The sequence below is a fragment of the Pithys albifrons genome, chromosome 6, assembly GCF_047495875.1.
Source record: "Pithys albifrons albifrons isolate INPA30051 chromosome 6, PitAlb_v1, whole genome shotgun sequence".
Taxonomy (NCBI): domain Eukaryota; kingdom Metazoa; phylum Chordata; class Aves; order Passeriformes; family Thamnophilidae; genus Pithys; species Pithys albifrons.
In genome coordinates, this window is record NC_092463.1 from 55,870,234 (window position 1) to 55,897,663 (window position 27,430).

General features: G+C 39.3%; 1 protein-coding gene across 4 annotated transcripts in view; it reads left to right on the plus strand.

Annotated features, from left to right (window-relative positions):
* Nucleotides 1–27,430, plus strand: part of MICAL2 (microtubule associated monooxygenase, calponin and LIM domain containing 2) — a 128,102-nt gene that overhangs the window by 55,348 nt on the left and 45,324 nt on the right. Inside the window, exons 14-25 of one of the 4 annotated variants that reach the window (XM_071558990.1) lie at nucleotides 252–361; nucleotides 4,492–4,563; nucleotides 5,115–5,264; nucleotides 6,402–6,506; nucleotides 7,711–7,923; nucleotides 8,139–8,240; nucleotides 8,805–8,933; nucleotides 15,615–15,713; nucleotides 16,149–16,244; nucleotides 17,624–17,810; nucleotides 18,837–18,925; nucleotides 19,263–19,362. In XM_071558990.1, coding sequence (XP_071415091.1) covers nucleotides 252–361; nucleotides 4,492–4,563; nucleotides 5,115–5,264; nucleotides 6,402–6,506; nucleotides 7,711–7,923; nucleotides 8,139–8,240; nucleotides 8,805–8,933; nucleotides 15,615–15,713; nucleotides 16,149–16,244; nucleotides 17,624–17,810; nucleotides 18,837–18,925; nucleotides 19,263–19,362 — 1,452 coding nt within the window. Of the gene's footprint in view, nucleotides 1–251; nucleotides 362–4,491; nucleotides 4,603–5,114; nucleotides 5,265–6,401; nucleotides 6,507–7,710; nucleotides 7,924–8,138; nucleotides 8,241–8,804; nucleotides 8,934–15,614; nucleotides 15,714–16,148; nucleotides 16,245–17,623; nucleotides 17,811–18,836; nucleotides 18,926–19,262; nucleotides 19,363–23,240; nucleotides 23,455–27,430 lie in introns of those variants that run through there. The other 3 variants (XM_071558989.1, XM_071558987.1, XM_071558988.1) reach the window with 3 other exon arrangements.

Genomic DNA, 27,430 nt, shown 5'->3' on the forward strand with positions numbered 1-27,430 from the left:
GGATAACTGCTGCTTGACATCATGAAGTTCATGTATCAAGCTGTTAGTGGGATTCTCTGGGTAAGAATGACTTCCCACAGCACATTTATGCCTGTGTGTTTTTCAAAAAGCCACTCTACATTGTCTGTGCTTACTTTTATTTGTCTGCATTTCTTATATATCATTTCTACCAGCAGTCAACTGAAAGGCTTTGTCTTAGTCAAAATAATTGAAAATTAATCTGAATAAATAACTCATTGTTTTTTGGACAGATGCTGATGAGAAGCAAAATGGAGAAAATGATCTGGGTTCAGCAAAATCATCAAACTCCACCTCTAATAATTATTTAAATTTAACTTTACCAAGAAAACGGGTGCCAAAGGTAAGCTGTGAAGGGAGACTTGCCCTATAAATCTTTTCTTTTTTGAGAAGACAAAAATAATCTGCCAGGCTCAGAAGCAGGGGTACTATAATAAAAAGACCTGTAAACTGATATTTTTTTTAGTAAAACCAGCTTTCACAGTGTAGAAAACTAACACATATATGCACATTCAATCATTATAATGTTTGTAAGGATAAAACTGAAGCATTGTCAGTGTCAGATGGCTGAAGCAGTAGTGGTCCCAGTTAAGCATTCCCTGTAAATGCAAAATTTTGAATCACAGTGAGAATTTGGGATGCACTTGGGGAGACTTCATATCCATTGTTCACATCAATCTTCAGTGTAGGTAAAAGTGAGAGGAGGATGTTGTTTTATTTTGTGTGTTTATAAGTTGCTGTTTCCAACTTGAAATATTTGAGATCTCTGCTGCCTTATGTGTATTGACATATGTGTTATTTTTGGAAAATTTTCAAAACTTGTTTTTAAGAGGTTTTGTGCAATGCTGGATGCAGAGTTGTTCATTTGGGATTTTTTTATTTGGGGCCTTTGGGTTTGTTGGGTTTTTCATGAGATGGGAAAATCTGGAATTTTCCTGGGCTATTTGTACCGTTAAGAAAAGTAGTACTGTGGCTCTAATCCTAGAGTTAAATATACAGCCATTCTATTATATTTCAGTTCAAATAATCACTGGTGTGCTAGATTGCTTATTGATTGGGAGGGAGTGCTGTTTTTTAACAAAAGCAGGGATTTGAACAGTTTGTGGATGCTGTTTCAAGGTTCTGAGGGGAAGCTTTGAACTCTTACAGAAGTCACGTGCGAAGGTAGCGAACAGTGGGCAGGTTGACTAATGTGGCTCAGAGATAATGATCTCTTAGTCATACCTGTGTGCTTTTCTCTCTTGGTCACTTATTAATGAAAATTTATTGACAGGCCTTGTTACATTGCTGTATTATAAAAAAGCATCCATGCCCATACATGCTATGATTAAAGACTCCACAGCCTTGAGGGATTACGGAGACCTGAGTTAATACTGTCTGGCATAGGACTGTGTCTTTGAATGGATTATAGCTTCAAAAGTTCTATATGATTTAATTTTAGAGGAGCTCTAATGAAATTAGTAATAAACCGTTTCACCTTCTGCCTCTTCATTAGCTTGGTCTTCTTAAAGGAGACCTTGAGGAGGAAGGGTTTTGTTTTCAAAGCCAAGCCTATCTTCATTTTAACCTCAGTTTAAGTGGGAGTGTCTGCACAACCCAGCTCAGAGGCAGCAGTGTCCAGAGGAACAGCACAAGTTATACAGCAGCATGGATTCCTCCACCAAAAGGAAAATAACTTCTGCATTTTCTGAAACAGCTTAATGCAAAACTGTTCCAGTTTTGAATTTCCTGGGCTAGCCAAAACCCATATATTGACTGTTTGTTTGTTTGTTTGTGGGGTTTTGGGGGGCTTTTTGTTTGTTTGTTGTTCAGTTTTGTTTTGGTGTTTTTTTTGTTTTGATTTGGCTTTTTAAGCAAGCTTCCTTAATGATTAACTGTATGCTTCATTTACAACTATACAGAGACTTTTAAGTCTTGCCTGTGAAAGTACAGATTTCCTACTTCTTTTGGAATTCAGTGTCCTAGCAAAAGTTTGGGTGTACATGTGTGCGCTGCATTCCTCAGTATTTTAATATATTGATTTTTAAATTTGTTGCTCTCTTGTTGTGTAGAAATGTGATTTCTGTTTTTTTCACCTGGAGAATTACTCCAGAATTTCCAGATATTTCCTAGACTGACTTTTGTCTTGAATATTTTCCCTCCATAAACACATTTTCAAAACCTGTGGATACTCAATTGCCCACCGACATCAGGTATCTTTGTTGGGAAATAATTTTTCCCTTACCCACATTTGCATAAAACCAAGTGACATGATTTCCAGATAACAAAGCAATGAGAAACCAAACGGGCAAAGTAAACTTTGCTTTTTCTTATGGGTGACTTCTTTAGAAGAAAAACCTTTTTCATGACCTGAGATTGATGTTTTTCTGTGACTTATTTGCAGAAGTAAATAGACTTTCAGCAGTGGGGAGAGCTTTCCATTACTAAGCCATGCAGCCTCTAACTAACCTCCCATCATGAAGTAATCCTTCTCTCACAGCAGAGCTGTAGTTCTTGGTAGGACATGAAAGCACGAGGTGATTTTCATGATGGGCCCCTCTAGTTTCCCACTACAGGGGCTCATTCACGATGAGAAGTGGAAGTGATACTTCCCAACTCAGCTTGGGAAGCAAGACTGTCAAGATATTTTGTATGAGGTTTTGCAGCTCTATCATGGATGGGGTGTGAAACTAGGCAAGATGGAATAGGACAGAGACTTGAGTGCCATAACCATCCAAAACCACCTGTGAAATGAAGCTCCATGAAAAGCAATTTCTTAAGTTAGGAGTTTGGCTGTGGCTTTAATTTTATGGTTCTTTGCCCTCCAAAAGTTGGTGCCTAACATGATCCAGGTATATATATGTTATATGTTCTATCCAGGCTGTAGGAGAGCACAGTGTGTTGCTTTCTAAACTTTCCATAGCATCTAGTTTGTCCTTTTCTTTGGCTGGAAGAGATTTCCTTATCTGGACGCAGGCTGTGAGAGACCAGGAAGCGGGGCCGGAGCTGGTGTAGCTGTTCTGGCAGCCTCTGCTGAGCTGGATCATGTTTTCCATTCTCCTCCGAGTGTCAGCTGGGCTGGAGAGGAACTGAGATTTCCTGTGCTCCAGACTAATAAATGAATGGAGGTGTTTACACAATACAGGGCACAGTTCTTTTGGAGTCTTGCTCGGCAATTAAATTTCTTTGTCTTTCACTGCTTTGTAAATATGTTAATGAGAATCCTTTATATAAGATTTTTGAAGGGCAGCATCGTGTTTGCTCCATTCACTCAGGCAAATTCTGCTTTTATGTGGTAGAGGCTATTATGCAGAATACATTATTCTGTTCACCCTTTCTTGGTAGGCTGATGACTATAGGTAGTATAAAGCTGGGTTGTTGAGAGCCAGTGCTTGAAAGACAGTGTATCAAAGCACATAAAGTAATCAAAATATTGTCTTCTGATTCTTCTGGTGTTTGCTTAGAAGTTGTTTGGGATTACTTCTATTCACTGCATCATGATTTATTACAGTGTGTATGTAAAAAAAGAAGGCTGTATCCTTTGATCCTCCTCTCTTTATTCCTTTTCAGGTTTTTTTAAGCTGATTGAGTAATCACTGTTACAGTGTTGGCAAATGCAAATAAGTGGAATGTATTTTATTGTTCTTACAGTATAACTTTTTGTACCAAATCTTCAAGACTCAATTTAATAGGAGGCAGTGCAAATTTCTAAGCGTTGACTATTTTCAAGTTCGGGCAGACTGAGTATGAAGTGTTACTGATTTGTGTACTCTCTAGTTGAGTGCAATAATTACACATGTGCACAGCTCTAGCACAAAATGTCAGTTTGGTTGCTTAGGTACTGTAAGGTTCAGCCATGGTCAGGGAGATGAACCTTACGAGGGAGACAGACCCTTAAGGCAGACAGCAATTGCTTCAAAAAGGAAATATGACTGCGCTATGGATACGTGACCTGTATGCAGATAGCTGGGCTAAGAGAGATGTGGGGGCTATAGTGAAAGAGTGAGGGGTTCCTGGATTTTGTTAGTTATCTGGAAACCAGTGCAGTCCAGACAGCATAACTGAAGCTGTAGTACCTTTTTCTTCAAGGAGCATTATTGCTTTTTGAATTATAAATTCTTCAGTGCTGAAAAGCGGATAAAGGGAAACACCAAAGTTGTAGGGCCTGTGTTCAACAAAGTGTTTGAGTGTGCATTCTCACCCACTGGAGTCCAGTGAGAGCTCCCAGTCAGGAGTTGTGGAACAGCTTTTCCATGCCTGACCCCTCCCGTGAGAGCCCACCAGGCTGCTGGGTGAAGAGTGATCCTGCTGTGCTGGGGGGTGTCTAACGAAGCCCCCCAATGCTGGCACTGCTCACCTGTGCGTGCCTGGATTAACCTGAGCCAGACCTCACCTGCCTGGTTATGAAAGTTGTTATCCTGGGAGGAACTGCAGGGATAACCTTAGTAATTGCTGCAGTAATCCATGGAACTTGTTTTGGCTTTACCCTTTCAGGTTGAAGGGAAAACAGAAGAAAATGAGACTAACAAAAGACGTCGGAAAGTTCTTCTTGGTGTCTTTGACGAGGTTGGTGTTCGGGGATGTCCACATGTATCCAGCTCCTTGGTGAGCACCAGAGCTGAGAAGGCAGTGGGAACTGGGGCCAGTTTTTTTGAGCTAGTTGGGAACAAGAAGCCTTTCCCCTAAAACCTGAAATTTACTGCATTGTGCACTAAATCATTTGATAAGGACAGCATTAACTAAATTGCAGTAGTTTTCTTTCTGACATAAGAACATATAAGGTATTGACGTTTCTTTCCTTTTCCTAACTCAGCTATTTGGACAAATTTTTGTTTCAGGAGTTTGCATTGCAGCTTGGTTTCTAGCCCCTCTTTGATTAGTTACCTTTCTGACTCAGTTTTATCAATAGCAGCACTGATTAATGTTCCCTTTTACCATACTCTGAGACCAAAGAAAATATTTTTTTGATGACTTTTGCTTGCTAATCAGTGTCATTTTTAGTATGCTCTAGACTGTATTTCCTTTAACTCTTTGCTGATAAGGATATTATCTCCTTTTCCTTCTCTTCGTAAGTGTTGTAAGAAACCCAAGAAAAACAGTTTTTTGTTTCCTTGCAGACTTTGGGCTTTTCAAGCCAAGGGACAAATGGTGGGAAAGCACAGAGTGATGGCAGGGAAGGAATGAACCAGAACAAAGTTAAATCAATGGCAACTCAGCTGTTGGCAAAGTTTGAAGAGAACACTTCGAACACAATTTTGCGGAGACAGGTATGTCATAGAGGAACATTCAAGTAATCTCTGAAATTAAACCATAGTCCCTCTTTGGGAAGGTGGTGCAGATTTCCAAGGGAAAACAAGGATCTGTTACGTGTTTGAAGTGGGTTGCCTTTTTTAATACTTTATGCAAATGAAAAGTATTTCTCTCAATAATTGGACAACAAATAGGACTAATATACATTGACTAATGCATATTAATATAATGTATTATTATCTATTATATTGAAAAGTGCTGTGGAATTGCAACATCCAGAAATCTCGTGTAAGTCAGCCTGTAGAACCTTGGTGTTGTTTGGAAGTCTAAGCTGGCTGCATATGCTAGTGCAGAAGGCCTTTTATTTCTGAATAAAGGACACTGCATATCCAGTGGTGTCTGTCTTTGTGGAAAATTTAGAAAGTGTAAGAAGGGAGCCTGATCTTTTGCAAGAAGAGTCTGGCTGCCCTTTCCATCTCTACAGTAGGCAAAATGAAATACATTTGTGCATTCCCGAGCATTTTCATGGTTTGTTTTTAGTGTGACTACTGGTGTTTTAAAAATAATCCTGTGCTGCCAAGGTAGAGACAAGAAGCTCAGAATCAGTTGGAATCAGCCGAGTTTGAATTTGTCACCTGAAAGATCTGAAGGAAGGATGAGCAAGGTGTTGAGGTTCTGACAAAGACCATGGCTTTCATAATCCTTTGTGCTTGTATCTATTTGTTTATGTAAATATTTAAGTCCTCCAGTAGCACAGGCTTTAGAGCTGTCCAGTGATTTTCTCAGTCTGTGAACCACTGTTGTTTGCACTCTATAGGACTGCTTGTCAATACCCTGATCTCTCTGTGTGCAACATGTGACCAGAGATCTGCTTGGCCATGTTGCAGGAAGGCTCAGTGTGTTACTTTTGACCATAATCTGTCTTAAAGAATACTGACTGTGTTTAATTTTAAGTGTACCTTTGATGGTAGAAGGGGCTAATGAAATGGGTGGGTGACAAAAATCTGCAAAATGTGTTGTTAAACTCCATAGCAGTGTGTCTTTTAAAGCAGATTTAATTTCTTTCTGCCTCAAAAGGTCCTTGAATCCTATTTACTGTCTTCCTTTTTTTTTCCCTTCACTCTGTCTTGACAAATTTAAAAATGTTTTACAAGGAGCTAATGGGTAGATCAGCCCTGCTTGCTTCTGACCCTACTGTTAATCCTCGCTTTGCTAAACCTGTGGATCCAAGTCTTCTTCCACCTCAACCAAAAAGGCAGGTAGGAACTCACATGGGTAACACCTGAAAAACACACCATTTCTCTTACTGATGGGTACTCAGTGTTACTGTGTAATTACAGGATATACAAAGAATATTTGTATGTAATCTGCATAGTTAACAGATATATTTAGCTGAGAACTGTGAAATCCACATTGAAAGTTTAAGGCTATTTTACACCTGCTTGACTAGATGAGAAAACTACTTGAAAATGTGGAAAATAACCTAAAAACATAGGTATTAATACCACATCTAGACTTCAAATTTTAAAAATATTATTACATAGCTACATTTGACATGTGACAAAACTGCAGCAGTACCTGAAAATTTGTCTGTGCATGTACTCAGTGCTGTGGGCTTTCCACCCTGAGAAACCTGGCAAAATTGTGTAAGATAAAAGCTTGAGCCATGAAAAGCTGATATTGATGGCCAGGTATTTTATTTATTTTAGTGGAATTTGTGAGAAGAATTTCTTCTGAAAGCTCTTCTGCAGCATCATATACATGAGGCAAATTTTTGAAGACATGATCTAAATTTTTCTTTTAGTACTTTCAGTGAAAATTTCATCTCAAACAGTATTGGTATTTACTTTACATTAGTTTTAAATAGAAGTAAACATAGTGGTATTTCAAGAGTAGTTTGCAGTGAAATGAAGTCTGTATTGCATGTGGAAATCTGAAGATCAGGAGCTATTTTGTGAAAATTTAAATTCAGAGACCTCTTCTGAACTACTCAGAAAATGCCTTAAATATGAAATAGATTATAGCTTGACTTGAGTCAGACTAGATCTAGAACTATGTCAAGAATTACTGTTGATATTTTTATGATTTGATTTTAAGCTTAGTTTCAGGCAGATGTGATGCTAAAAAATAAATAACCCAATACCTTTGCTGTAAACCCTAGACAGAGATGCAGTGCCATGTTCTTCTGCACTGATGCTATCTGGGGTTATTCACAAAAACTGACACAAACCTAGAGAAGGATGTCAAGGCCTGTATAAGATATGCAGGACTGGTTTATTTCAGTGCATGTGCACAAGCATCAGAGGTGCAGTAACAGTGTGTGAAGAGTGATGTGAGAACATTTTATTTCTAGTTCTGTGCATGACTGTGCTGTGCTTTCGGATGCATCCTTAAGAGCTGCATATACTGCATGGTGGTGCAGAAAGCAGATTTTTTTTCACTTCAAGTGTTTCCCAGTTTCAGGTGGTAGCTAGGAGTGAACACGAGGTCAGGGAACCCAAACAGTCTGTAAGTGGTTCTGATCATATGGCCAGGAGAGCAAAGACTGTACAAAAACCAGATACCCAGCCCAGTCTGTCAGAAACCTCTGAAAATCTCGCATCTGCCTGTTCTGCTGCATTTGTACTTTCTGGAGTGCTTGAGCGTCTGCAGCACCTGGAGGAAAAAATGAAACAGGTGACAAGCAACTTCTTTTCTTTTCTGTCTAACTGCATATGATAAGCTGTATACTGTGCTTTCACTGGCTGTGCTGGCTTTTTCTCTGTTGACTTTAGCTTATACTAAGACAGTAAGTCTTTCTACAAACTTGCTATATTCTGTTGATGTACATGGCATTAACTGAAATCTTTCTTTTTCTTTTCTTTGCTTTCCTTCCCTGGCTGTCACTGCAGAAAAGAGCTCAAACCATAGCAAATAGGGAATTCCATAAAAAAAACATTAAAGAGAAAGCAGCACATCTTGCCTCAATGTTTGGATACATGGAGTTTCCAAAGGTGAATACTAAGTTTTGCACCTGAAGAAGTGCTGAGTTAGAAGACATAAGAATTCATGGAGCTAAAAAATTGCAGTGGTTTTGGTTTTAACTTTCCTTCCATTTTGTGTGGATCTGAAGAGTAATGTGGATTCCATTGAAACTAGTGAAAAGCATTGTTTAAATATTGCATAATTTAATGGAGGTAAAATACAATCTAAATCATAAAGCTAGTCAGTACTTTAGCAGGAGAGAAATGTGTTAGAATAAACTCTCTTGTACTCAAGCACACGCTGGCAGCTCAGTTTCTAATCAGTTGGTGAGCAGTAGTGCTTAGTCAGTGCACTCTGGCTTTTCCTATGTTTCCTTATGCTTTCTCCCAGCTCTACCTTACCTTACTTCCCAGTTTTATTAAAACAATGAATACAGTGATACTGTTTACCATATAAAGGTGCCATGGGTCGTCACTGTGCAGAAATAGAATAGAACTGTAGTTGTTACCTTTATGGTTTTTTAATGCATGACTGAACTTAACCTTTGCTAATGTCACTCTCTTGGATAACTCTCCTGTTTCTGCTTTACACAGAATAAACTACCTACTAAAGGCTTATCCCATTCTCAACCCCCAACTCCCTCTTGCCCTCCACCTCATCATTCAGCTGCTGCTGCTTCATCATCTGTCGGTTCAGCTTCCTCTGCTGTTCCTTCTCGACAGGTACTCTATTAACAGATTTTTCCTGTAAAATCCAAACTTGTGCCAAAGCTGCGTGAGAAATGGCTTGGATGGAAGGTGCTGCCAGCAGATCTGTTGGATAGGTTATGATTCACATTTAAATCAAACTTTACTTCATTTCTTGTTGTTAATTCTGCATGTTTGTAAGAGAAAACATTCTCATCAGAAATAGTTCAGGTAAAAGCTGAATTAAAAAGCGAATAGTTAACATTTTTTGTTTCAGTTCTGAAAATTTTGCATTGCTGCTTGTTTTAAATGATCTGTTGTTGGATAATGCCACAAACGTGCTGGAGAAAGAGCTTTGCATTGTAAAGGAAGCCTGGATGCTGTGGGCTTGGTTAGTTGTTCTTGGATGGCATTTCTGTTTCTTAAGAATATGTATATATGGTCTGTAGTGGAGAACCTGCATGATAATGGTTATTTTGACTAGAGGCCATGCCTTAGAATTGTATGAGCACTTACCAATACAAACATTTTGATATTGTTTGTTTAAGTATTTGCACTTTAAACTTGCTTCTGCATATTAATTGTTAAAATGTGGTTCTTTGTAACAGCAGATTTTACAGAGAGGAAATGTGCATATTCTGAATGAAAGAGATTAGGTAACACTTGAGTCAGAGGTCTTCAGTTCTTTCTTCTTATGCTTGGACTGTGGAAGTTAAGATGACATGGCTTCTCACTCCCTTTGTTTTAGAAGGATTTTAGTTGAATGAAGTTTGATATTTTTCAGCTTTTCAGGGCAGGTGAAAGGCCCAGCTTCCCTTTCCATCAACCACTTGTTGTGTAGCAGCAGTCTGGGAGCATTGTAGTATTGAATAGGGTTAGTGTGGAAATAAAGATGGAAACATGAAGTTTCTGTAAGTATTGAAAGTGACTGCTGTGACCCAGTGCAGGTGCTGCTGGAGCTGGGGGCTCTGCTGCCTGGCACAGGACCAAAGTCCTCCTCAGCAAAATCAGGTGCCACCTCCACTTGCTGTGAGGAGGAGCAAAGCGTTCTGCCAGCTTTTGCTGTATTTAAGTAACTGCAGTTTTATGAAATAAGTGTTCATAAGTATCATGAATATTGCCCAACTTCAGGTAAGCCATGACTGAAGGTGTTTTCCCATGTGGCAGGTGTCCAGCAGGATCATTTAGTGGAATTGGTCTAGATATTTTTAGGTTATTTTTACACCTTATTGTTAATGCTGATTGGAAATCAGTCTCAGAGCCTCAGCAGTAACTGAGCAGGTGCATGCTGAGCTGACTTGCAGTTTGCAAGCTCCTCGGCTGAGGCAGAGCTGTGTTGAAATGACTGCCTGGCTCTCACTCCCCAGGGAAATACAGGCTAGACAGCCCTTCAAGGACACTGCAAGCTCAGCAGGTGCCTTACTGCAGTAATCCCCTAATTCCTTTCAGCTTCAAAATAATTCCTTTGCCTGGATTTACCTCTTACTTTTTATGACTTAAGAGGTACAGCACGTGATGCATTTAAGACTAAGTAATGTTTTCCAAAATACTGAGGTCTGATGCTTGTTTGATTTGGAGAGCTATTATGACTTTGCAAAGAGGGGAAAAAATTATAAAAAATACTCGAAACAACAACCAAACAAAAGAAAACCCAACCAACCAAACAGAACCAAACAAACTAATACCAAAACTAACACCAACCCTTGCCCCCAAAAAATCCAAAGCTATCTGAAAAACCTGAAAAAAGGAGAGATAGGCCTTTAATCATACAGAAACTCTGTGACAATAATTAGGATTTTAACATCTTTTCTTTGAGAACATTTGACCTGAGCAATCCTTTTTGGAAAATTTAAAACTGCACTTAGAGCCCCTTATGAGTTTGCCATTGTATTTAAATGGTATAGCAATTAGTTTGTTGTGACTTGGTTTCACTCAGGCTGAGGTACTGGTACCTCACTCTCTCTCTTGAGGCAGTGGTAGAATGCAGCACAACTGAAGCAAGAAAATCTAGTTCTGCCATCAGCTAGTAAAAAAAAGTTCATCTCCTTGGGTAAATGTTTGGCTGGTTGAGTAGGATTGCATTTATTCTTTGGCAGCTCTACATGCATGGACACCTTGATGCCTGCATATACAGCTCCATAGGCTGTACAGGCTCATGTCCTCTTGTCCACTGTGTGCATTTCATATGTGTAAACATGGTACATTTTGTATGGCATATTGGAGAATTTTGAAATAGCAGGTCTGATAATGATCAGGTAAACTTTTACTCCTCCTGTTCGAGGCAGATGTGGTAATCAAAAGCTGATCTAAATGAACCCCAAGTGATGATGGATTACTCTAGATAAACCCCTGTGACTTTCCTTTCCAGGTGCCAGTGAGTACAAGTGACAGTGGTGCCGTCCTTGCCACAGGGGGCACTAAGAACTTGCAGGGAAGGGAAGGTTTCCTGCCCTCTGTGCCCACTTTCGGCATGTTAAGGAATGATAAACAGTCACCACAGAAAGAGAGATATAGGTCAGGTGTGGGGATGGGGATCGGGGGCCCTTGAATAGGGAGGAACAGGGTGGTGGGGGTGACCTGGAGTCTGCAGGAGGGCACCTTTTGGAGCAGGGGATTCCAGTGTGCCACCCTGCTGCAGCCTTGACTTCATAACAAGCGATCTCTCCATGCCCTCCCATGGTCAAATTGTCCCTGTGTTTTATCCTTAAAGGTTGCACACTTTTTAGAATGTGAAAATTATATCATACTGTGGTATATAAATGCTAACTAAATGTGCAGTGCTATATAAATAAAATTGGAAAATATTTCAGATGCACAGCATGCATTTTAAAGTGCTGTGCATGAAAATTAAACAATATGTTTGGCTCCTTCTTGTGAGTATGTACCAGTAACTGCCTGTGTTTGTGCTATTATGAAGACGAGGTTATAGGATCAGAATTTGTATTTCTAGTCTCTGTTCTCAGAGGTAGCACTAAGTAAGTCTAGACTTCAGTATGAGAAAATGTTTTGGGATTTATATGCCAAAGGAAGAGCTTATATTGCTCTTGGTGTTTCTACTTTTTCCCCAGCAGAAAACCAGAAGATAATAGAAGTCTTTTGAGTTTTGCAAGGCTTCATGATATATGACCTATAAATAAGTCCTTTAAATAGTTAGTACCTTCATTTTAATTTCAAGTGAGTACTGATGCTGTTACCAGACATGGCATCTGTTGAATTTTCATTGGAACACTATTAGTTATGGTGGCATAGATATTGAAAATGATGGCTATGAAATCATACTGTCTCATTACAGAAACCTATTATTAAGTCTAAGGCCTGAAAGGAACACTTGAAAAGAAGGCTATGGGACCATATTGCTTCTTTAAAGACATACAATCATTACAACTTACTAAGAATTAACTTCTATATGCAAGATGCCAGTAATAATTAAAACTACCTTGTAGCTTTAATCAGCTGTCAGAATTCACATAGCTAGAATTACGAATTAGCATATTTAGAGGCTGGGCTTTGGTTATTCCTGTTTCCTGTTTAAAGCTGGATTGACCTTCAGAAAACTGTGCATCTGAGCTTTGCATGAGTGAATACACTCAGTATGTTGTAAGACCTCTGAGTTGTTGCAATCAACAGGCTTTGCCCCCTGCAGAGTTCGACCAACTACTTCCTTTCAAGGCTTGGGTGTTTCCTACACACAGTAACTTATTACTCAAATGTTGTTTATCTCAGAGGGAAAATACATGTAGCATGTTGTACCAAAAGTAAATAAACCGCCCTCAACTCAAAATAAGACCCGGAAAATCATTAAGGATATGGAAGAACAAAGGGAAAGCATTGTATGCTTTCGGAGGCAGAGAGCATATTTCCTTTGTTTTATGAAAATACTGCTGAGGCTTACGCGTTGGTTGGCTGCAATGTTGTAAATATTAGCACGGGGAAATACAGAAGGCAGCTTTCTCTTTCCACATTAATAACCGCCCTGATCAACCTGCTGAAAAGCTTTGGCAAAGTGTCACAGGTCAAAAGTCTTAGTAAATCACAAACACTTGGGAGTGGCCCCAGCATTACAAAATTGTGTGTGGCTTCACATACACCAGTAGCCTCAGGGGCAGTAAGGGCATGAGTGAAATATAAACCCCAGTATGTGGATACTGTTTGTAGGGTACTTGGGCAGCACCAGGCAAGCAGAGATCTGTGTGCTGTTGACCAAACCTAAGCCGTGTGAGAGCTGACAGGTTCTCTAAAGAAATGTGTGTAGGTTTGGGGTCAGACCCTCTCCGGCAGTTGGAGTTTATTACACTTAGACAATAAAATGGGATGAGGATGTTATTGAAATCCTTGTCCATAAGCCAAGTGAGGTTTAGAGAAGACACAGAGGGGTGGCTGTGCTGTTGTTGTACAAGGGCAGGAGACATGAGCCTTGCAGGGCAGCATTCTCACATTTCTGGTGGTGGCAGATGCTCATGGGGCTGCCCTGCAGGATTCTCATTCTGCCCTGATACATCTGTTTTGTGACGTGAGTGGCATTTGAACAGAACAGAATAGTTCAGTTGGAAGGGGCATACAACGATCATCATCTCTTGCCTGAGCAATTCAGAGCTGACCGAAGGTTATAGCATAGTTGTAAGGGCATGGTTGCTAAATTAAATTGAAGAATTCACATTCATTACAAGAATGTTTCCTTTTAAGAATATTTTTAAAGTATGTAGAAACATGCAATTTTCTTATTTTGACTACTTTAACGTTGGCATAGATTGTTTCACTGGGTGGAGAACAAATCAGCCAACCTGATGAATTTCAAGGTGTAGTTCAAGCTCAAGGATACTTTTCTTTAAATTCAACTACTTGCACTTTAAGCACTGCCTTGTTTTTTAACTGATTGGCCTATCATTTAGTTAGTTCAAGGTAAACTTTCTGCTTTAACTGACTATGACTATGACTTTTACCTTGGACCTTTTAAGTAAGAAGTTGTACATGGCCTAGAAATTGCTCAGTATATTCAGAGGTGCAGAATTTGGGGAGGAAGATTTTTTATTTCCATGATGTTAAACAATCCAAAGGAATGTAGTTTTCCTGTAGTGGCAAGAAGCACTTCTCTTATTGTTTTATGATTTGATGTACTACTTAGGACAGCATTGTAGTATGTAATTACCAGTCTACTTTGCAGTTGTTACCCACAAGTTGTGCAGACACTGAGTAATATTTAAGTTTTTGTATATTTAACAAAACCAAACAGTACAGAGATTTGTCCCTTAAGTGGTCTTTGTCATCTTAACATATGTATTTTTTATCTGCCTGGATATTGAGTTAATTATGAGGGAACTCTCAAAAGATAAGAGAAGTTGTGAGGGGTTGGAAATGTTCCCTTGATTTTTTTTAATTACCAGGAATATTTTTATCCATCTTAATTTCTGAAAGCACATCCACAATACATTATCCTTGTTTTTAAACTTGCTAGAATATACTTTAAAATCATTTTAAAGTATTCCAAATACCGCTGCATTTATGTTTGTCTCCTTTCTTCATGGTAACTTTCTGATATTTCAAAACCTTCCCACTAAGTAAGAGTTGGTGTGGTGGCAGTAGACAAATCATTGCACTGAGGAGAGTGGAACTTACTTAATATTTGGGCTCTGTGGGAGACAAATGTAGTGTAAGATATGAGATCATGGATTCTCAAGGGAGAAACAATGGCTTGACTTCAGAAGCAGTGTCAGATCCCTGCCTATACCAGTATGGTCCTTGCTGCATTTGGTACCAGAGAGTTTGTGGGATTTTACATTGACTACAAAGCTAAAATCAAAATCACTACAGGAAATTCAGTTTGGGATAAAAAAATATTTCTATAAATCTATGAAGTCTTCACAGTCTTTTTTTTCCAGAAGCAGAGGACTAGAGCACCTACCTACCTGCTGCCACTCATGCACACACAACTTCCTTCTTTTCTAGTCCCTGGGCATGTGTTTTGGCAGGGGGACCTGGACCATGCAGTCAGTGGTCTGTCTACAGTGTGTTTGGGGTCACAGCCTGAGGAATTACCTTGCAGGCCTAATTGATAAATTTGGTTAGAAACAGCCTAACATTCATGGCTGTACAATGTGATGAAGCAGGTTAAAGGAGATGTCTTCCTTTCATGAGCGTAGTTTCTCCAGTTTTCCCTGGCATTGAGTCCCTGGCGAAAGGGCGAGTGGGAGCTCTGTGAGCATCAACCAAACATTTCTGTGTGGGCACTTGACACACATGTTCTCCTAGAATGCGCCCTAAAATGCCACCATTTGTGTGTTGGTAGTGTAAAGTTTAGTTCCACCCCTATTCTGAAATACAACAAAGTCCCAAGAAGCTGAAGTGAACAATAGGAGTTCTTTTAATCTGCCAGAATGTCCAACTAGGCAGTAGATCCCAGCTCAGCCTTCCATGGACACAGTGGGAGGCCTTGTTTTGCAGGAGCAGCATTTGCTCCCCCCAGCTATTTCTCCACCATCTGGAGACTGAGAGAAGTCTGTGGGCTGCACAGAAGCCTTCTGTGGCACCAGGTGGACCACACTGGTCACGCATGAACATGCTTGTGCTCTGCTAGGCTTTCCCTCTGCTCTTTCTCCTGCCTCCCTTTATCAATGTTTGCATGTTTTCAAATCAGTCTTGTCCTTTTGTTTCTTAAATTATCTTTCAAAGATAACTGAAGCTCTTCCTTCTATTCTTCATCTTCTCCCCCTTTCTGGTTAGATGACTGTAGGAAAAGTCTCACGTGCAATTGGAGCTGTGGCTGAAGTTCTTGTAAATCTATATGTGAATGATCACAGACCCAAGCCACAGCTTGAACTGGTAAGACTAAACCCACAAAGAAACAATAACTTGACTTTAAGAGCAGTGTTTCCAGAATGTCATTCTGACTTAAGACCCTGGTTGTGGAGCACCTTAAGAGTTATGAAAGGCTTTAGTCTAACACTTATTAAGGAATCAGGTGCATATTGGCAAAATATGCTTATGTGTGAATGTGCTGGAAATCCTGCTCACTGTGTCTTCTATTTATATTTTTATTACTTGACTGTATGAATTAAACCTTCAGGAGGCTTTTATTAAGTGTAATTACTGTAGAATTAGTAACAGAAGACAATTATTAATCAGGGTGGCTTCTGAAGAAAGTTTTGTGTAGCACATGTTTACGCAGCTATTTTTAACACACAAATGCTGAATCACCGTGCCTCATCTCGGAGAGGGCTGTTTGTCAATGCTGACACTCTTCTGTGTTGAATTCAGAAGCGATCTCTGGACAGAGCTGCAGGTTCTCACCCCATTCCTCACTCTCCATCTGCTGCCTCCACTGCTCAGAGCTGTCAGGTATTGGGAAGCAAAGTAAGGTGTTGTGTTGTAGTTATGACACTTACCCGCCAGCACTAAACTCAGTTACTTCTACTGCGTTGTAACTATACGTTCTATTAACACTGTATTTTTAGAAGCACACGTAAAAATGTGTTTTTCCACTCGCATGGCTGTTTGTTTGGAAAATTCTGTGCTCTGAAATGGTCTATCACAGCAGAATGGATTGCTAATGGCAGATTTTGGAGCAGGATTCTCCATTTCAAATGCAAGATAATGTGACAATGACAATTGTGACTTACACTCCACATTAAAAAATTGTTCCAAGGCTGCCTTTTGGTGGCAAATTAAAGATGAGTTAACTGTGTGGTGCTGTCTGAATGTGCCTGGACTCCGCCAAGCCTGTGCCTCCTCCATCCCACGTGTGGTACCTCTCCTGTGGCAGCAGGGATGGTGGAAGGGGAGTAAGATGGTGATGAATCCAGCATGTGCATTTGTACTGACCTGTAACCAACCAAAATACAATAATGCAAAGTAACAGCCTCGTGCCTGCCTCTAATAAGAAGAGGGAAGCCCAGTTGCATCTAATCCATTAAAAATTTATTTTTCTGTACCTTTTGAGTGTGTATCCAAGAGAGGATGAGATTTGTAGCAATTAAAGAATGTTAATTACCATCCTAATTTCAACACTTTCGAAATAGTTTCAGGTTGTTAATAATGGATTCATATTTTAAAATCCAGTGTGTTAAAAATGTTCTGAATGTCTGTGGTAGGAAACAAATTGATTTCTAAAACCAACAAGCCCCAGCTTGGGTTGTAGTCTCAGGAGGAACATGGCTAAGAGGGGAAGAACATCTGAGGAGATGTGAGTGGTAGCTTGGACACCAGGGTTGCAGACTTGTCAGCTTTTCTTCCCGGACCTTAAAGCACAAGTCGATGTTCTCCTCTGAAGTGTGTATGAACTGAGCCTTCAGTGTGTCTGTTTTCTTGGCTCCAAATGTGTCTGTTTTTGAGGCTGGTGAGATCTGCCTTCACCTTCATTTGGGCAAGGCCAGTGCCCACGGCCATGGGACTCTGAGCCAGGGCAGTGCAGGGTGGCCACTGAGCATCTGGGGGTGGTGCTGTCCTTGTATGAGTGATCACAAAATGTCAGTGAACTTCCAGAGGGAAATTGGATGCAAGTCCAGCATAAGTCACCCCTTAAAGTCCCTATGATGCCTGATTTATTAGTTGCTGCATAAACCTACAGAACTGCAACAAATGAGTATTACAAAAAGGTGACACCTCTTGTAATTGTGTGTGGAGGGTGCTGTGCAACACTTCAAGCAGCTAAAGGAGCTGCCCCTTTAATAAGAATTTACATCTGGGTGTACCGCCACGGCTTTATGTGCTTTTCTGTTTTCATCTTTTAACAGAGTTCTCTGCGAAAAGAATTCCCTCAGTCTGTGGGGGGGAGTGACATTTGTTATTTCTGCAAGAAACGGGTCTATGTTATGGAGCGGCTGAGTGCAGAAGGCCACTTCTTTCACAGGGAGTGCTTCAAGTGTGAAATATGTTCTACAACACTCCGTTTAGGAATTTATGCCTTTGATGTTGAAGAAGGTAATATAGGAGCTATTTAAGAACGTTTTGAAATGTCTTAAGTATTGATGCATTTAATGGAACTAGAGAGAAAGATCTGGCCCAGTAGGTCGGTCAGGAGGAGGTCTGCCAAGTGTCTTGTTAGTGTCCATACTGATCTTTGAGTCCTTGTACTTGCAGTTGTAGTCTTTCAAAAGAATTGAGTTATGACAGACCTGAGCTTTAAATGAGGAAATCCTCAGTGGAAAATAAGCTGAGTGACCAAAATGCACTTTGTCCAATCACAGGTCAAAGTAGAGATGGTGCTTTTCCTCCAACAATACAGAGTTATTCTTATCTCTCGTTTATAACTGGCCATTAAATAATGTGATCTGTAAGGATAAGGCATAATAGTGGCAGATTTACATGGATGGAGGGAATATAGGTTATTTCTTTTAAGATGTTGTGGCTCAGGGATTGAAAGCAGTAGGACTGGCTAAGACAGTGTAATTTATTCCAGGCTGCAGGAGGTTCAGTTTTGGGGCACTCAATCCCACGTAGAGCCCACTTTTTGCCTTTTTTCCTTCTTTTTTTTTTTTTTTAATTTAGGGAGGAATTATCAAACTGAATTGAAATTCCCTTGCCACTTCCAAATTATTTGAGTAGATCACAGTATTAACCTGATCTCCTTCTGCAAAAGGATTAAAGACTCAAGGTCAAAGGTGGTTCTTTTTCTATCCAGAGAATCTGCAAAGACTTTTTGAGCTGATTGTTTAACTTTTTTCTTTTTTCCTTGATATCTTGTGTTGGTTTGTGACTTTGTAGTTACGGGATCTTGGTTTTTGGTGATTTATTAATCTTACACCCAAGTGGTAGATAAATGACCTTGCAATACTGAACTAACATACAAAGCTGTGTACTGTAGAAGAAACCCAGTCAGAGTCAGTGCCAAGTTTCCCGTTCCTTTTGCTGCACAACCATTCATTACTTTTTTAGATGCAACAGTGAGTTTTCAGTCCATATACATATAGATAACATGTCATATAATTTATTTTTTCCATCTTGTAGGTAAATTTTACTGTAAACCTCATTTTACACACTGCAAAATCAGTACAAAACACAGAAAAAGAAGAGCAACATTACAGATCCAAGGAAAGGTAGGTATTGATTATATTGCTAATGCAGAAAATGTTGAGGCAGCTTTATCTGGAGCAGGGTGAGATAGTTGGGGGGGATCCTTTCTACCTAATGTGCAGAAGTAGTAAAATCGGTGCTAAAATATAAACCTCCTAATTCTGTGAGTTTGGCATGTTTATAATCTGCTTCTTAACAGAATTTAGCTTTGCCTAAGCAAACTTGAACTTAAGAGTGATAGTTGAACTTAAGAGCAATTGGAAATGCAAATATACATAAAGCCTTGAAGACAGTCCAGCAGAAACTGGACTTACCTTAGAAGCATATTTAACTCTTTTATTTTTTTATGCTTTATATAAGGAGGCAACAGAAGCATGGAAGAAAGTGGAATCCAACCCCCTCGAGACCACCACAGAAAGCACTTTGTCAGCTGCTAGCAGTCCAGAGGACAGGTCCCCAGGTATCCTGCCTTCCTTCTTTAGGGGCACGCTAAGCTGGCCCCTGCGGGTGACAAGGGATCTGCTTGACATTCCCAGACGCCTATCTAACTGGATGCATGGTTTTCTGCACGCTACAAATCTTCATTTCAGGGACAATGCATATAACTATACCTACTTGTACGAACTCTTGAGCCTTGGTGTGCCACTCCTCTGTGCTCTTCTAGAGGTACTTGCTCACATGTACCGGGAAGCAGAGCTATCACTTGAAAATGTGCTTGAATGGGTGAAAAGATTCTGTAGGGTTTGAATTCTTCTACATGTCTTGCTGAGTTGTGCCTTTCAGATTTTCAAAATGAACAGCCTGACTATTTTCTTGAAGGAGGATGTTTGGTTTTGGAGTTGTTTTGATTTTTTTCTACTTTTTATGCAATTTCATACATGACTTCAGTGAACGTTGGATTCCTTCTGATATAAACGAGGTACAGTCAAAATTTTCAACATAAAATGTTAGAGCATGAAGGACAGTGTCCAAACACATTTCCAGAACATGAAGACAGATGAAGGATATTTTGTATGTTATTTTTTTCCTCTGTTTTGTTCTGTGATCAGACCATTGGGGAAGATGGTGCTTTTCAAAACCATTTCTCTCCTTGCCTACCAACCCCCCCCAACTTTTTTTTCTTCTTTTTTTTTTTTGTTAGACCAAGAAAGAACATGTGTTCTTTCAGACGTTTGGGGAATGTTTCTGACAAATGACTGGGTTTTGAAACCTGAATATGGCGCGTAGCTTGTTTGTTGGTTTTTTCTTGCTTTCATCTTTGCTTTGGGTTATGAGGTTTATAACTTGCATGGATATGTTTTTTAAAAAAATCATGTACATAATTCCCATTGCTCCTAGTCATGCCTTTTATTTTGCTTAGATGTGATAGATACCCTTTGTTAATAGTGGGTATTATCTGTTCTACTAATTAATTTAAAGTTTTTAAATAAATTTGAAGAGCAAATGTTGGTTGAGTGAAGGCTTGATTGAAATTCTAAGTCAAAGGAACTGGTAGTGTAATTAGACCTGACTTACTTCTCAGGTCTCTCAATGAGGTCTACCTTAATCAGAAGGTGTTTAGACAGATTAAATAATCTATTTTAAACAGCAAGGACATACTGGCATTCCAATTCTGGTTACTTTCAGCCTAGTTAGCCAGTGAGGTAAGCATACTCCCTGCCTCTCAAATACTTATATGTTTAGATTCAGAAGTTAACTGAGAAATAAGTAAAAACATAAACATGGCAATACATGTAGCTTAAAATTGAAAGCACCTGTAGCATTTATTTGGAGCCAAAAGAATGTGGCATAAACAATAGGAAATACTGTTGCATTTCAGTTAGTACTGAAGTTGAGGATCACCTTCCAGTGTTCTCAAATGACTGTGCTGCTTATGGCCTGGCAGGTTTTGGGGGTTTTGCTTTCAATATGATGTGGGACAAGATGATTTGAATTATTTTGCCTCTTACGTATTCAAAGGCAATGTGTCTTCTGTTTAAAATAAATGACAAACTGGATCTTTCTTCTAGATAGTTTGACTTTCTTTAAACTATGAAGATACAGGTTTTCACATTTTAGAGTGGTTATGTATTTGCGGAAAAAAATTGTTAAGTATATTGCAGAACTTGAAAAAGTGTTTGAGAAAATTGTTTAGATATATGGTAGCATTTCTTTGAAATAAATTGCCATAAATGCTCAAACATGTATTCAGCCAAATTTTGCTAGAGCATTGACTGGACACAGCAATAATTATAGTAACATGGTGGGCATCTGTATATATGTAAAGAAATCTGTCTGCACCTTTTTATAGCATTGGAAAAAATCCTACTTTGATACACTGTATTATTTTTAATTATTTGCTAATGATAGTAGTTGTTTCATCCTAAAAAGGAGGAAATCTGCAGTGCAATTTACCATGTTATTCCTACAACACAGTCAACTGCTAAATAGTAAAGTTTTAAAACTTGGGTTGCCATCAATTTTGATTTCAGCAGAGTCTTTAGGAAGGCTTTTTCCTGAAGTTTTCTCCTACTGTTTACTACAGGAAGTTTTCTGCTTTTTCAGCAGAGTGTAATGGTAAACTTACAGAAAATGGTGGTGTATTAAGAAACTTGAAAATCTCTGGCCAATGAACTTAAAGCAAATGAATCTTACTAGTAGAAAGTTTAAAAATCAGATTAAAAAAATAAAATATTGTACTGGTTTTGTATAGATTTATATAATGGGAAATAAAATCCCTACATTTTCACAACACAATTCAGGAAGTTGCATAATGAAAATGTTTTCCTGAGGAAACTGCATATTCCACTGGAGTTTTGCAGGTGATTCTGTTGGAAGGGTTATTTTATTGGTATCAATCTAACTGCTAGATTTTTTTTTCACTTTTTCATCTTAATATTCTGCTAGTAAAATTCATACCTGTTTGTCCTCATTCATAATTTAGTGAAAAAAGGGGCAGTTTTGTTTTGGCCAATTCTACTTTGCACCTGTGTAATCTTCCTGAGGCTTTCCTATGTAACCAAGTTAAGTTCTGTGTTTTCTTCCCTGCTGTCTTCTCTGTCCCTCTCCCTCATTGCTTGTAGTCCGATTCAACATTCCGGTGCTGCACCCGCTCACTGGCTGAAGCCTTTCTGCTCTCAGGTGAATTTTTTCTGCTTGCCAGTTCCAAAATTGTGTGTGACTAACACTGTCATTTGACAGCATTTTATGGTTTGTTTTTTTTAAAACAACTTCTGGAGCAAACTGTGTGTGTCTGGTATATTAATGGAGCTTTGGCATGATCATTTAACCTGTTGCTGAGTTCATGGTTCTAGAAAAGGTAATGTCTGCACTCTTTGTAGGGAATGTGTTTCTCTCTGTGTCTGTGCATGTTTGCTTCACTATGCCTTTAAGTTAAGTTAGGCAAGTAAATAGTTTCTTGAAAGAGGTAGTTAAAGCTCTATTTCTTTCAAAGAATTGAAGAAAAGATTTAAAATAAGCTGACTCTTCCGGTTAGCATGAGCACCTATTTCCACTGAGATCAAACATGCAATGGACAAGCATTGTCTGAGCACTGTGGGGCTGTCTGAGCATTCCTCTGCTTTCATACTGGAAAAGTATGGTATAAAAAATATTTTTCTGTAGAAAAAGGAGCTAAAGTGATGCAAATTTCAGTCTTCCACCTCAAGTGACATTGTAGACAGGCCTAATAGCAGTAAACATGCATGCAGTTCTCAGGCTGAAATATCAAATGCCAAGTTTATATAACCAGTGTGTTTTGGATTGAATTGTTTTATTAACTAAGTAACTAGGCCTCATTTGGCACTTTGACGAATGGATTTGTCTTGCTGCACGAGACATTGCCACTATTCTCCGTGACAAATTGATGCAATTATTTTTATGTAATAAAATACATTAGTTTGTGCATAATCTGAAATTGATAATCTAGAAGAACAAACAAGAACTAAGGGCTCAGTCAGACCAGCAAGTGCCCAGGGTCTGGCTGATGTGGTCCTGACCCAGTTGTTCCTGCCTTTCAAAGGGAAGGGCTTCTGGGAATTAATCTTAGGAGTCATTTTCAGAAGAAGCTGAAACCTTACTGACCTCTGTGTGTGTGTGACTCAGCTGATAGTATTGGTTTGTGTGGGTATCCTAAAAACATTTGATGGCTTGGAAAGTCCCGGTGCTGTGCCCACACAGAAACCTCTCTGTATTTTAAGGGTAGCTGCCTGCACAGATGGCTGGGTTGTGACTTCCTATGTATTTCAAGGCTACAGTGTGTTGTTAAAAGCTCAGCATGCTTTAATATGAAGGTTGTGACATAAAGGTCTGCCATTTCAAACCACTTCCCATTGCTGTGTTTTTTACTCTCTGTTGCAGTCTTCCTTGCTGTTCCTGCCCAGTGAGGATTCTGTCCTTCTCCTCCTAAATCTTCTGTCTTTATTTTACTTTATAATCTTAACTGAATATTTTTATTAAATAGTTTTTAACTCTGTATTTAAATTTTCACATGGAAACTCTGTATTTTGCACACAGTGAAAATTGTTTAGCTTTATTTATGATATCTGCTGTAAACAAAAATAAATGTAGTTCTTTCTAAGTCTCCTTGTTTCATCTCTTCCTTATATAAAAATTTCCTGAGTACAGACTTAATAGTGACTTCAAGCTGGTTTTGCAAACTCTGCTTCTGGTGGATGCTGTGGTGTTACCCTTCTTGTGGCCTGAGCTACAGGCCAGAGAGTTGCACTGTGGTGGTATCATTGTGTGTGTGTCCCTTTTGAAGGGGATATACGTCAAGGTCCTTAACAAGTTATCCCCTCACTGCAGATCCAAGGTGCCTGGTGTTGGGATTTATCCTTCCTGGGAATGATAAGCTGGTGTTGGTGAGCATGGGGGTTGCTTGTGTTGTGTACACAAATGGGACCTGTCCTTTTCTCTTTGACTCCTGTTACCTTTCATTATGTCACTATATTACACATTAACATAAGTCATAAAGGTAGTAAGTTAATGTGTTTGGGATTTTATGTTGTGTTCAGGAAAAGCAGGTAATAACACTGGATAAAGCTTTAAATTTGCTACTTCTTTTGGAGTGCTGTTTGCAAGTTCCCAGTATCTTCTGGACCCCTGGAAGCTGCAGCTTATGGTGACCTATTACCTGTTAACCGTGACCTTGGTTTTTTATCTGTCTATCCTTCCTTTACTCTGCCATGGCTTTTATTTTAATTTTTGTATTTAAAGCTGGTGATGTGATTGTTTTTAAACAGCGATCTCCAAGAGAACTTTCCTAAGTCTTTCTCCCTTTTATTTTAATTCTTTTGCTAACTCTGGAATTCTTAAGCTATGATCTCTTCCTTTGTATTACAAGTAAAACCCAAATCCTATAGAGAGAATAGTCTCAATAATTTAATGGAAGGATTGTGTGATTATTTTTTTAATTATTTTTAATGGATTCCAACTGAGCCTCACTGGGATTGTTTGAGTGACAGAAATTATTTTTTTCAGTTGTTGCTAGAGACAACAGGGCCAAATAACAACAAATGTTATTCTCAATTAGCTATTCCATCTTCCCTGCCAAAGGCAAAGCCACCATGCACAGTAGAAAGTTTGCATAATGAAAACATAGGGCAACAAATACCATTGAAGACAATACTTGGCACTTCCTTAATTGCAGTGGACAAAGCAATTCGGGTGAGATCAAATATTACTCTTTGCACAATTTACAGTTTCGGAGCAGGCTCCAAGGCAGTGGCAGAGAAACATCAGAAGAGGTTTTTGTCTGCAGAAGGTGATGATTTGTTGGGCACTGAAGCTTTGAGAGGCATCAGATGTTCATGCTGTTCTCATGAAGTTTCACTTATTCCTGCTAAAATATCAGTACAATAACTTGGCACTGAGTAATGTCAGAGTCTGTATTTGTTTCTTACGGTGATGCAGAAGGCCAAAAAGTCAAATCACTGCACAAAATCCTATCAGTAGAGGGATATACCTTGCAGTAAACAATCCATACCCTGGAACACTAATGGACAAGACAGAATATAGTCTGCAAAACAGAAAAAATGAGCAACATCAGGGAAGAAAATTTGTTTTAGTTCCATTACTCTCAGTCAAAATTATTGCACAATAAAACTAAATATTCCCTGCTTTGCTACCATTAATGCTGAAGGGAGAGACTAGTGGGTTAAGTTCTGTGCAAATTTAACCAGTGAGGTTTAGGACTCCTGTCCCCAACTGTTTGTGTGAGCAGAACTCCCTCTGAGCAGGAGACCTGAATCCTCTCTGGAGTTCTCTCCAAAAGCTGCAGTGCTCTCAGTGTCCAGCATGTACTGTTAAAAGTGCACCCAAAGCCACAATGCTTTTTCCCTGTGCATAGCTGGAATTATTTGAAAGGCAAGCAGGCTGCTGCCGTTGAACTGGGTGTCTTCCAAAAACTCTGATTTTGGAGCAGACAATACTAATGCCTCTTTAGACAGTTAATACTTTCTAAGACCTGATATTCTAGATGCCACTGTAGCATGAGAAGGGTGGAAGTGATATTTGCTGTGTCAGGCAGGCTCAGGAGCTGCTCTGTCTTTCCTCCTCTTTCTGCTGGTTCAAATGGGCTCTGAACTTTTCTGCTGCCACAAGGGCCATTTGGATTGAAAATATGTACAGAGATGGGCATATTTTCTTCATTATATTCCTTTTTTTTGACAAGCTAGGCTAACCTTTCATTCTCAAAGGCAGGGAGTCTCAGCTGCCTAGATGCCTGCTCATGAAAATCAAGCATGTCAGGATGCAGTAAAGGTAACCTACCTTTACTGTAATTAGGCTAATGCTTTATAATGAAAAAGATCTTGCAGGTTTTAAACATACTTGATTTGAAGAGTACAGACAAAACTTCTTAAAATTCCTCAAATTCAAACAGCAGCCTTTCATTAACTCTGTCAAGAAGGGTAATTTCTGTTCTTCTCAGTTTCTTCTAAATTACTACAGCTATAAAATACCAAGTTGCTTCTGTATGTCTTCCGACCTCAAGCAAGAACTAGGGTCTGCATTTTCCCACAACATTATGGCAATTAGTTACTATAATTAGCTTTAATTCACTTCTGGCTCACTTATTCTTCACATTCCAATCAAAACAATGAGTTTTGAAATGCACTGAATTCTGCATTAATATTTATGTTTTTGAAGACATGACATGTTAGCAGATGACTTGATTTTTTTGCATGAAAGATCGTGTCACTGAAGATCAGAAGACATTATGTATTAATGCTTGATCCAAGTATACATATTAATCATGTAAATATTTCCCCAAGTCTCTTTCCTTTTCTTCATGAACTCTGTTCACATAAAAAGAAGGGAGGCTTGACCTCATCTCATCAGGTGGTGGGCTCCAAACTTGTTTGAAATGGATGGAATTTCTGAAATGTTTTTGTGAAATGTGAAATTATGAAGAAATTTGCATGTTTCTATAGTATTGAATTTGCTCTTTCAGCATTTATTCTGCAGGTATTCATTGATTCATTCACATCTTTGTTTTAAGGTTTTGGTGCTTTGAGTTTCTGTCCAAAAATACTATTTTGACAGAAACTGATCAATCTGGAAACTGAAACTATTGTCGCTGCACTCCAAATTCACAATTAATGCATGCCTTAATATACCAGACTAACACAGATTGCTCTGATAAAATATAGATTTACTCTAAAATTATAGAAATAGTGTGTTATCATAGCACATTTTGTTCAAGAGTTAATTTTTCCTGGAGGTATACATTCAGTATATCTAGTAGGATTTCACTGAGTTGCTTTTTTTTCCTATATCTCTAATTTTTTCTTCATTTGTATTAGCATGTCAATATGCACTGTCCCCATGGATGCATTCAGAAGTTGTGAAGGGCTCTGTCTTGCTTTGACAGCTTCAAATTCCCTGATCATTTTTCATGCCTGAATTCAGAAGTGTCTTGGTTATCAAGTAAATGATGGAGACCTAGAAAAGGTGTTTTGCTGCTGAAGAACATGTGTAGGTGCTGGCAGGGCTTCATGGGAGTGGAAAAAGATGGGCTTCTGGGGTGGGGTGGCAGGAGGGGGCCATGGAGGAGCCCATCACTGGGTCATGGATGGAGAAGGGATAGCAGGAAGGCATTTGTAGGCACTAATGGTTGGAAGCCAGGCAGTTGGTCTGGTCCTGCTGCCACAGGGAGCTGTGTGGCACCTCAAAGTTTGGACAGGATATCAGTTTGGGAATGCTACTGGAAGCCTTATAGGCTCCTAAGGCAGACCTGTGAAATACCTCAATGGGACAGCTTCAGTCTCAAACTCTGACACAGGCAATGCTCCCATGCAGCCCTGTGTGTTTTGAACTCAGGTTACAGGACACACTGAAGCTCCAACAGGTTTGAGCTTGGCTTTCACTCCAGTGTGGGCTGGTGACCACTGTATTGCAGCAATAACAAGGTCTAACCAAGCTGGAGGTGTTTCCCCGTTCCCTGACCAGCCATGTGGGCTGTGCTTTCTGCTCTGGATCTCACCCCTGAGCTCACTGGGTTTGTTTCAGCTGTGCTTGCACAACACCTTCCTTCTGTCCCCACAGCT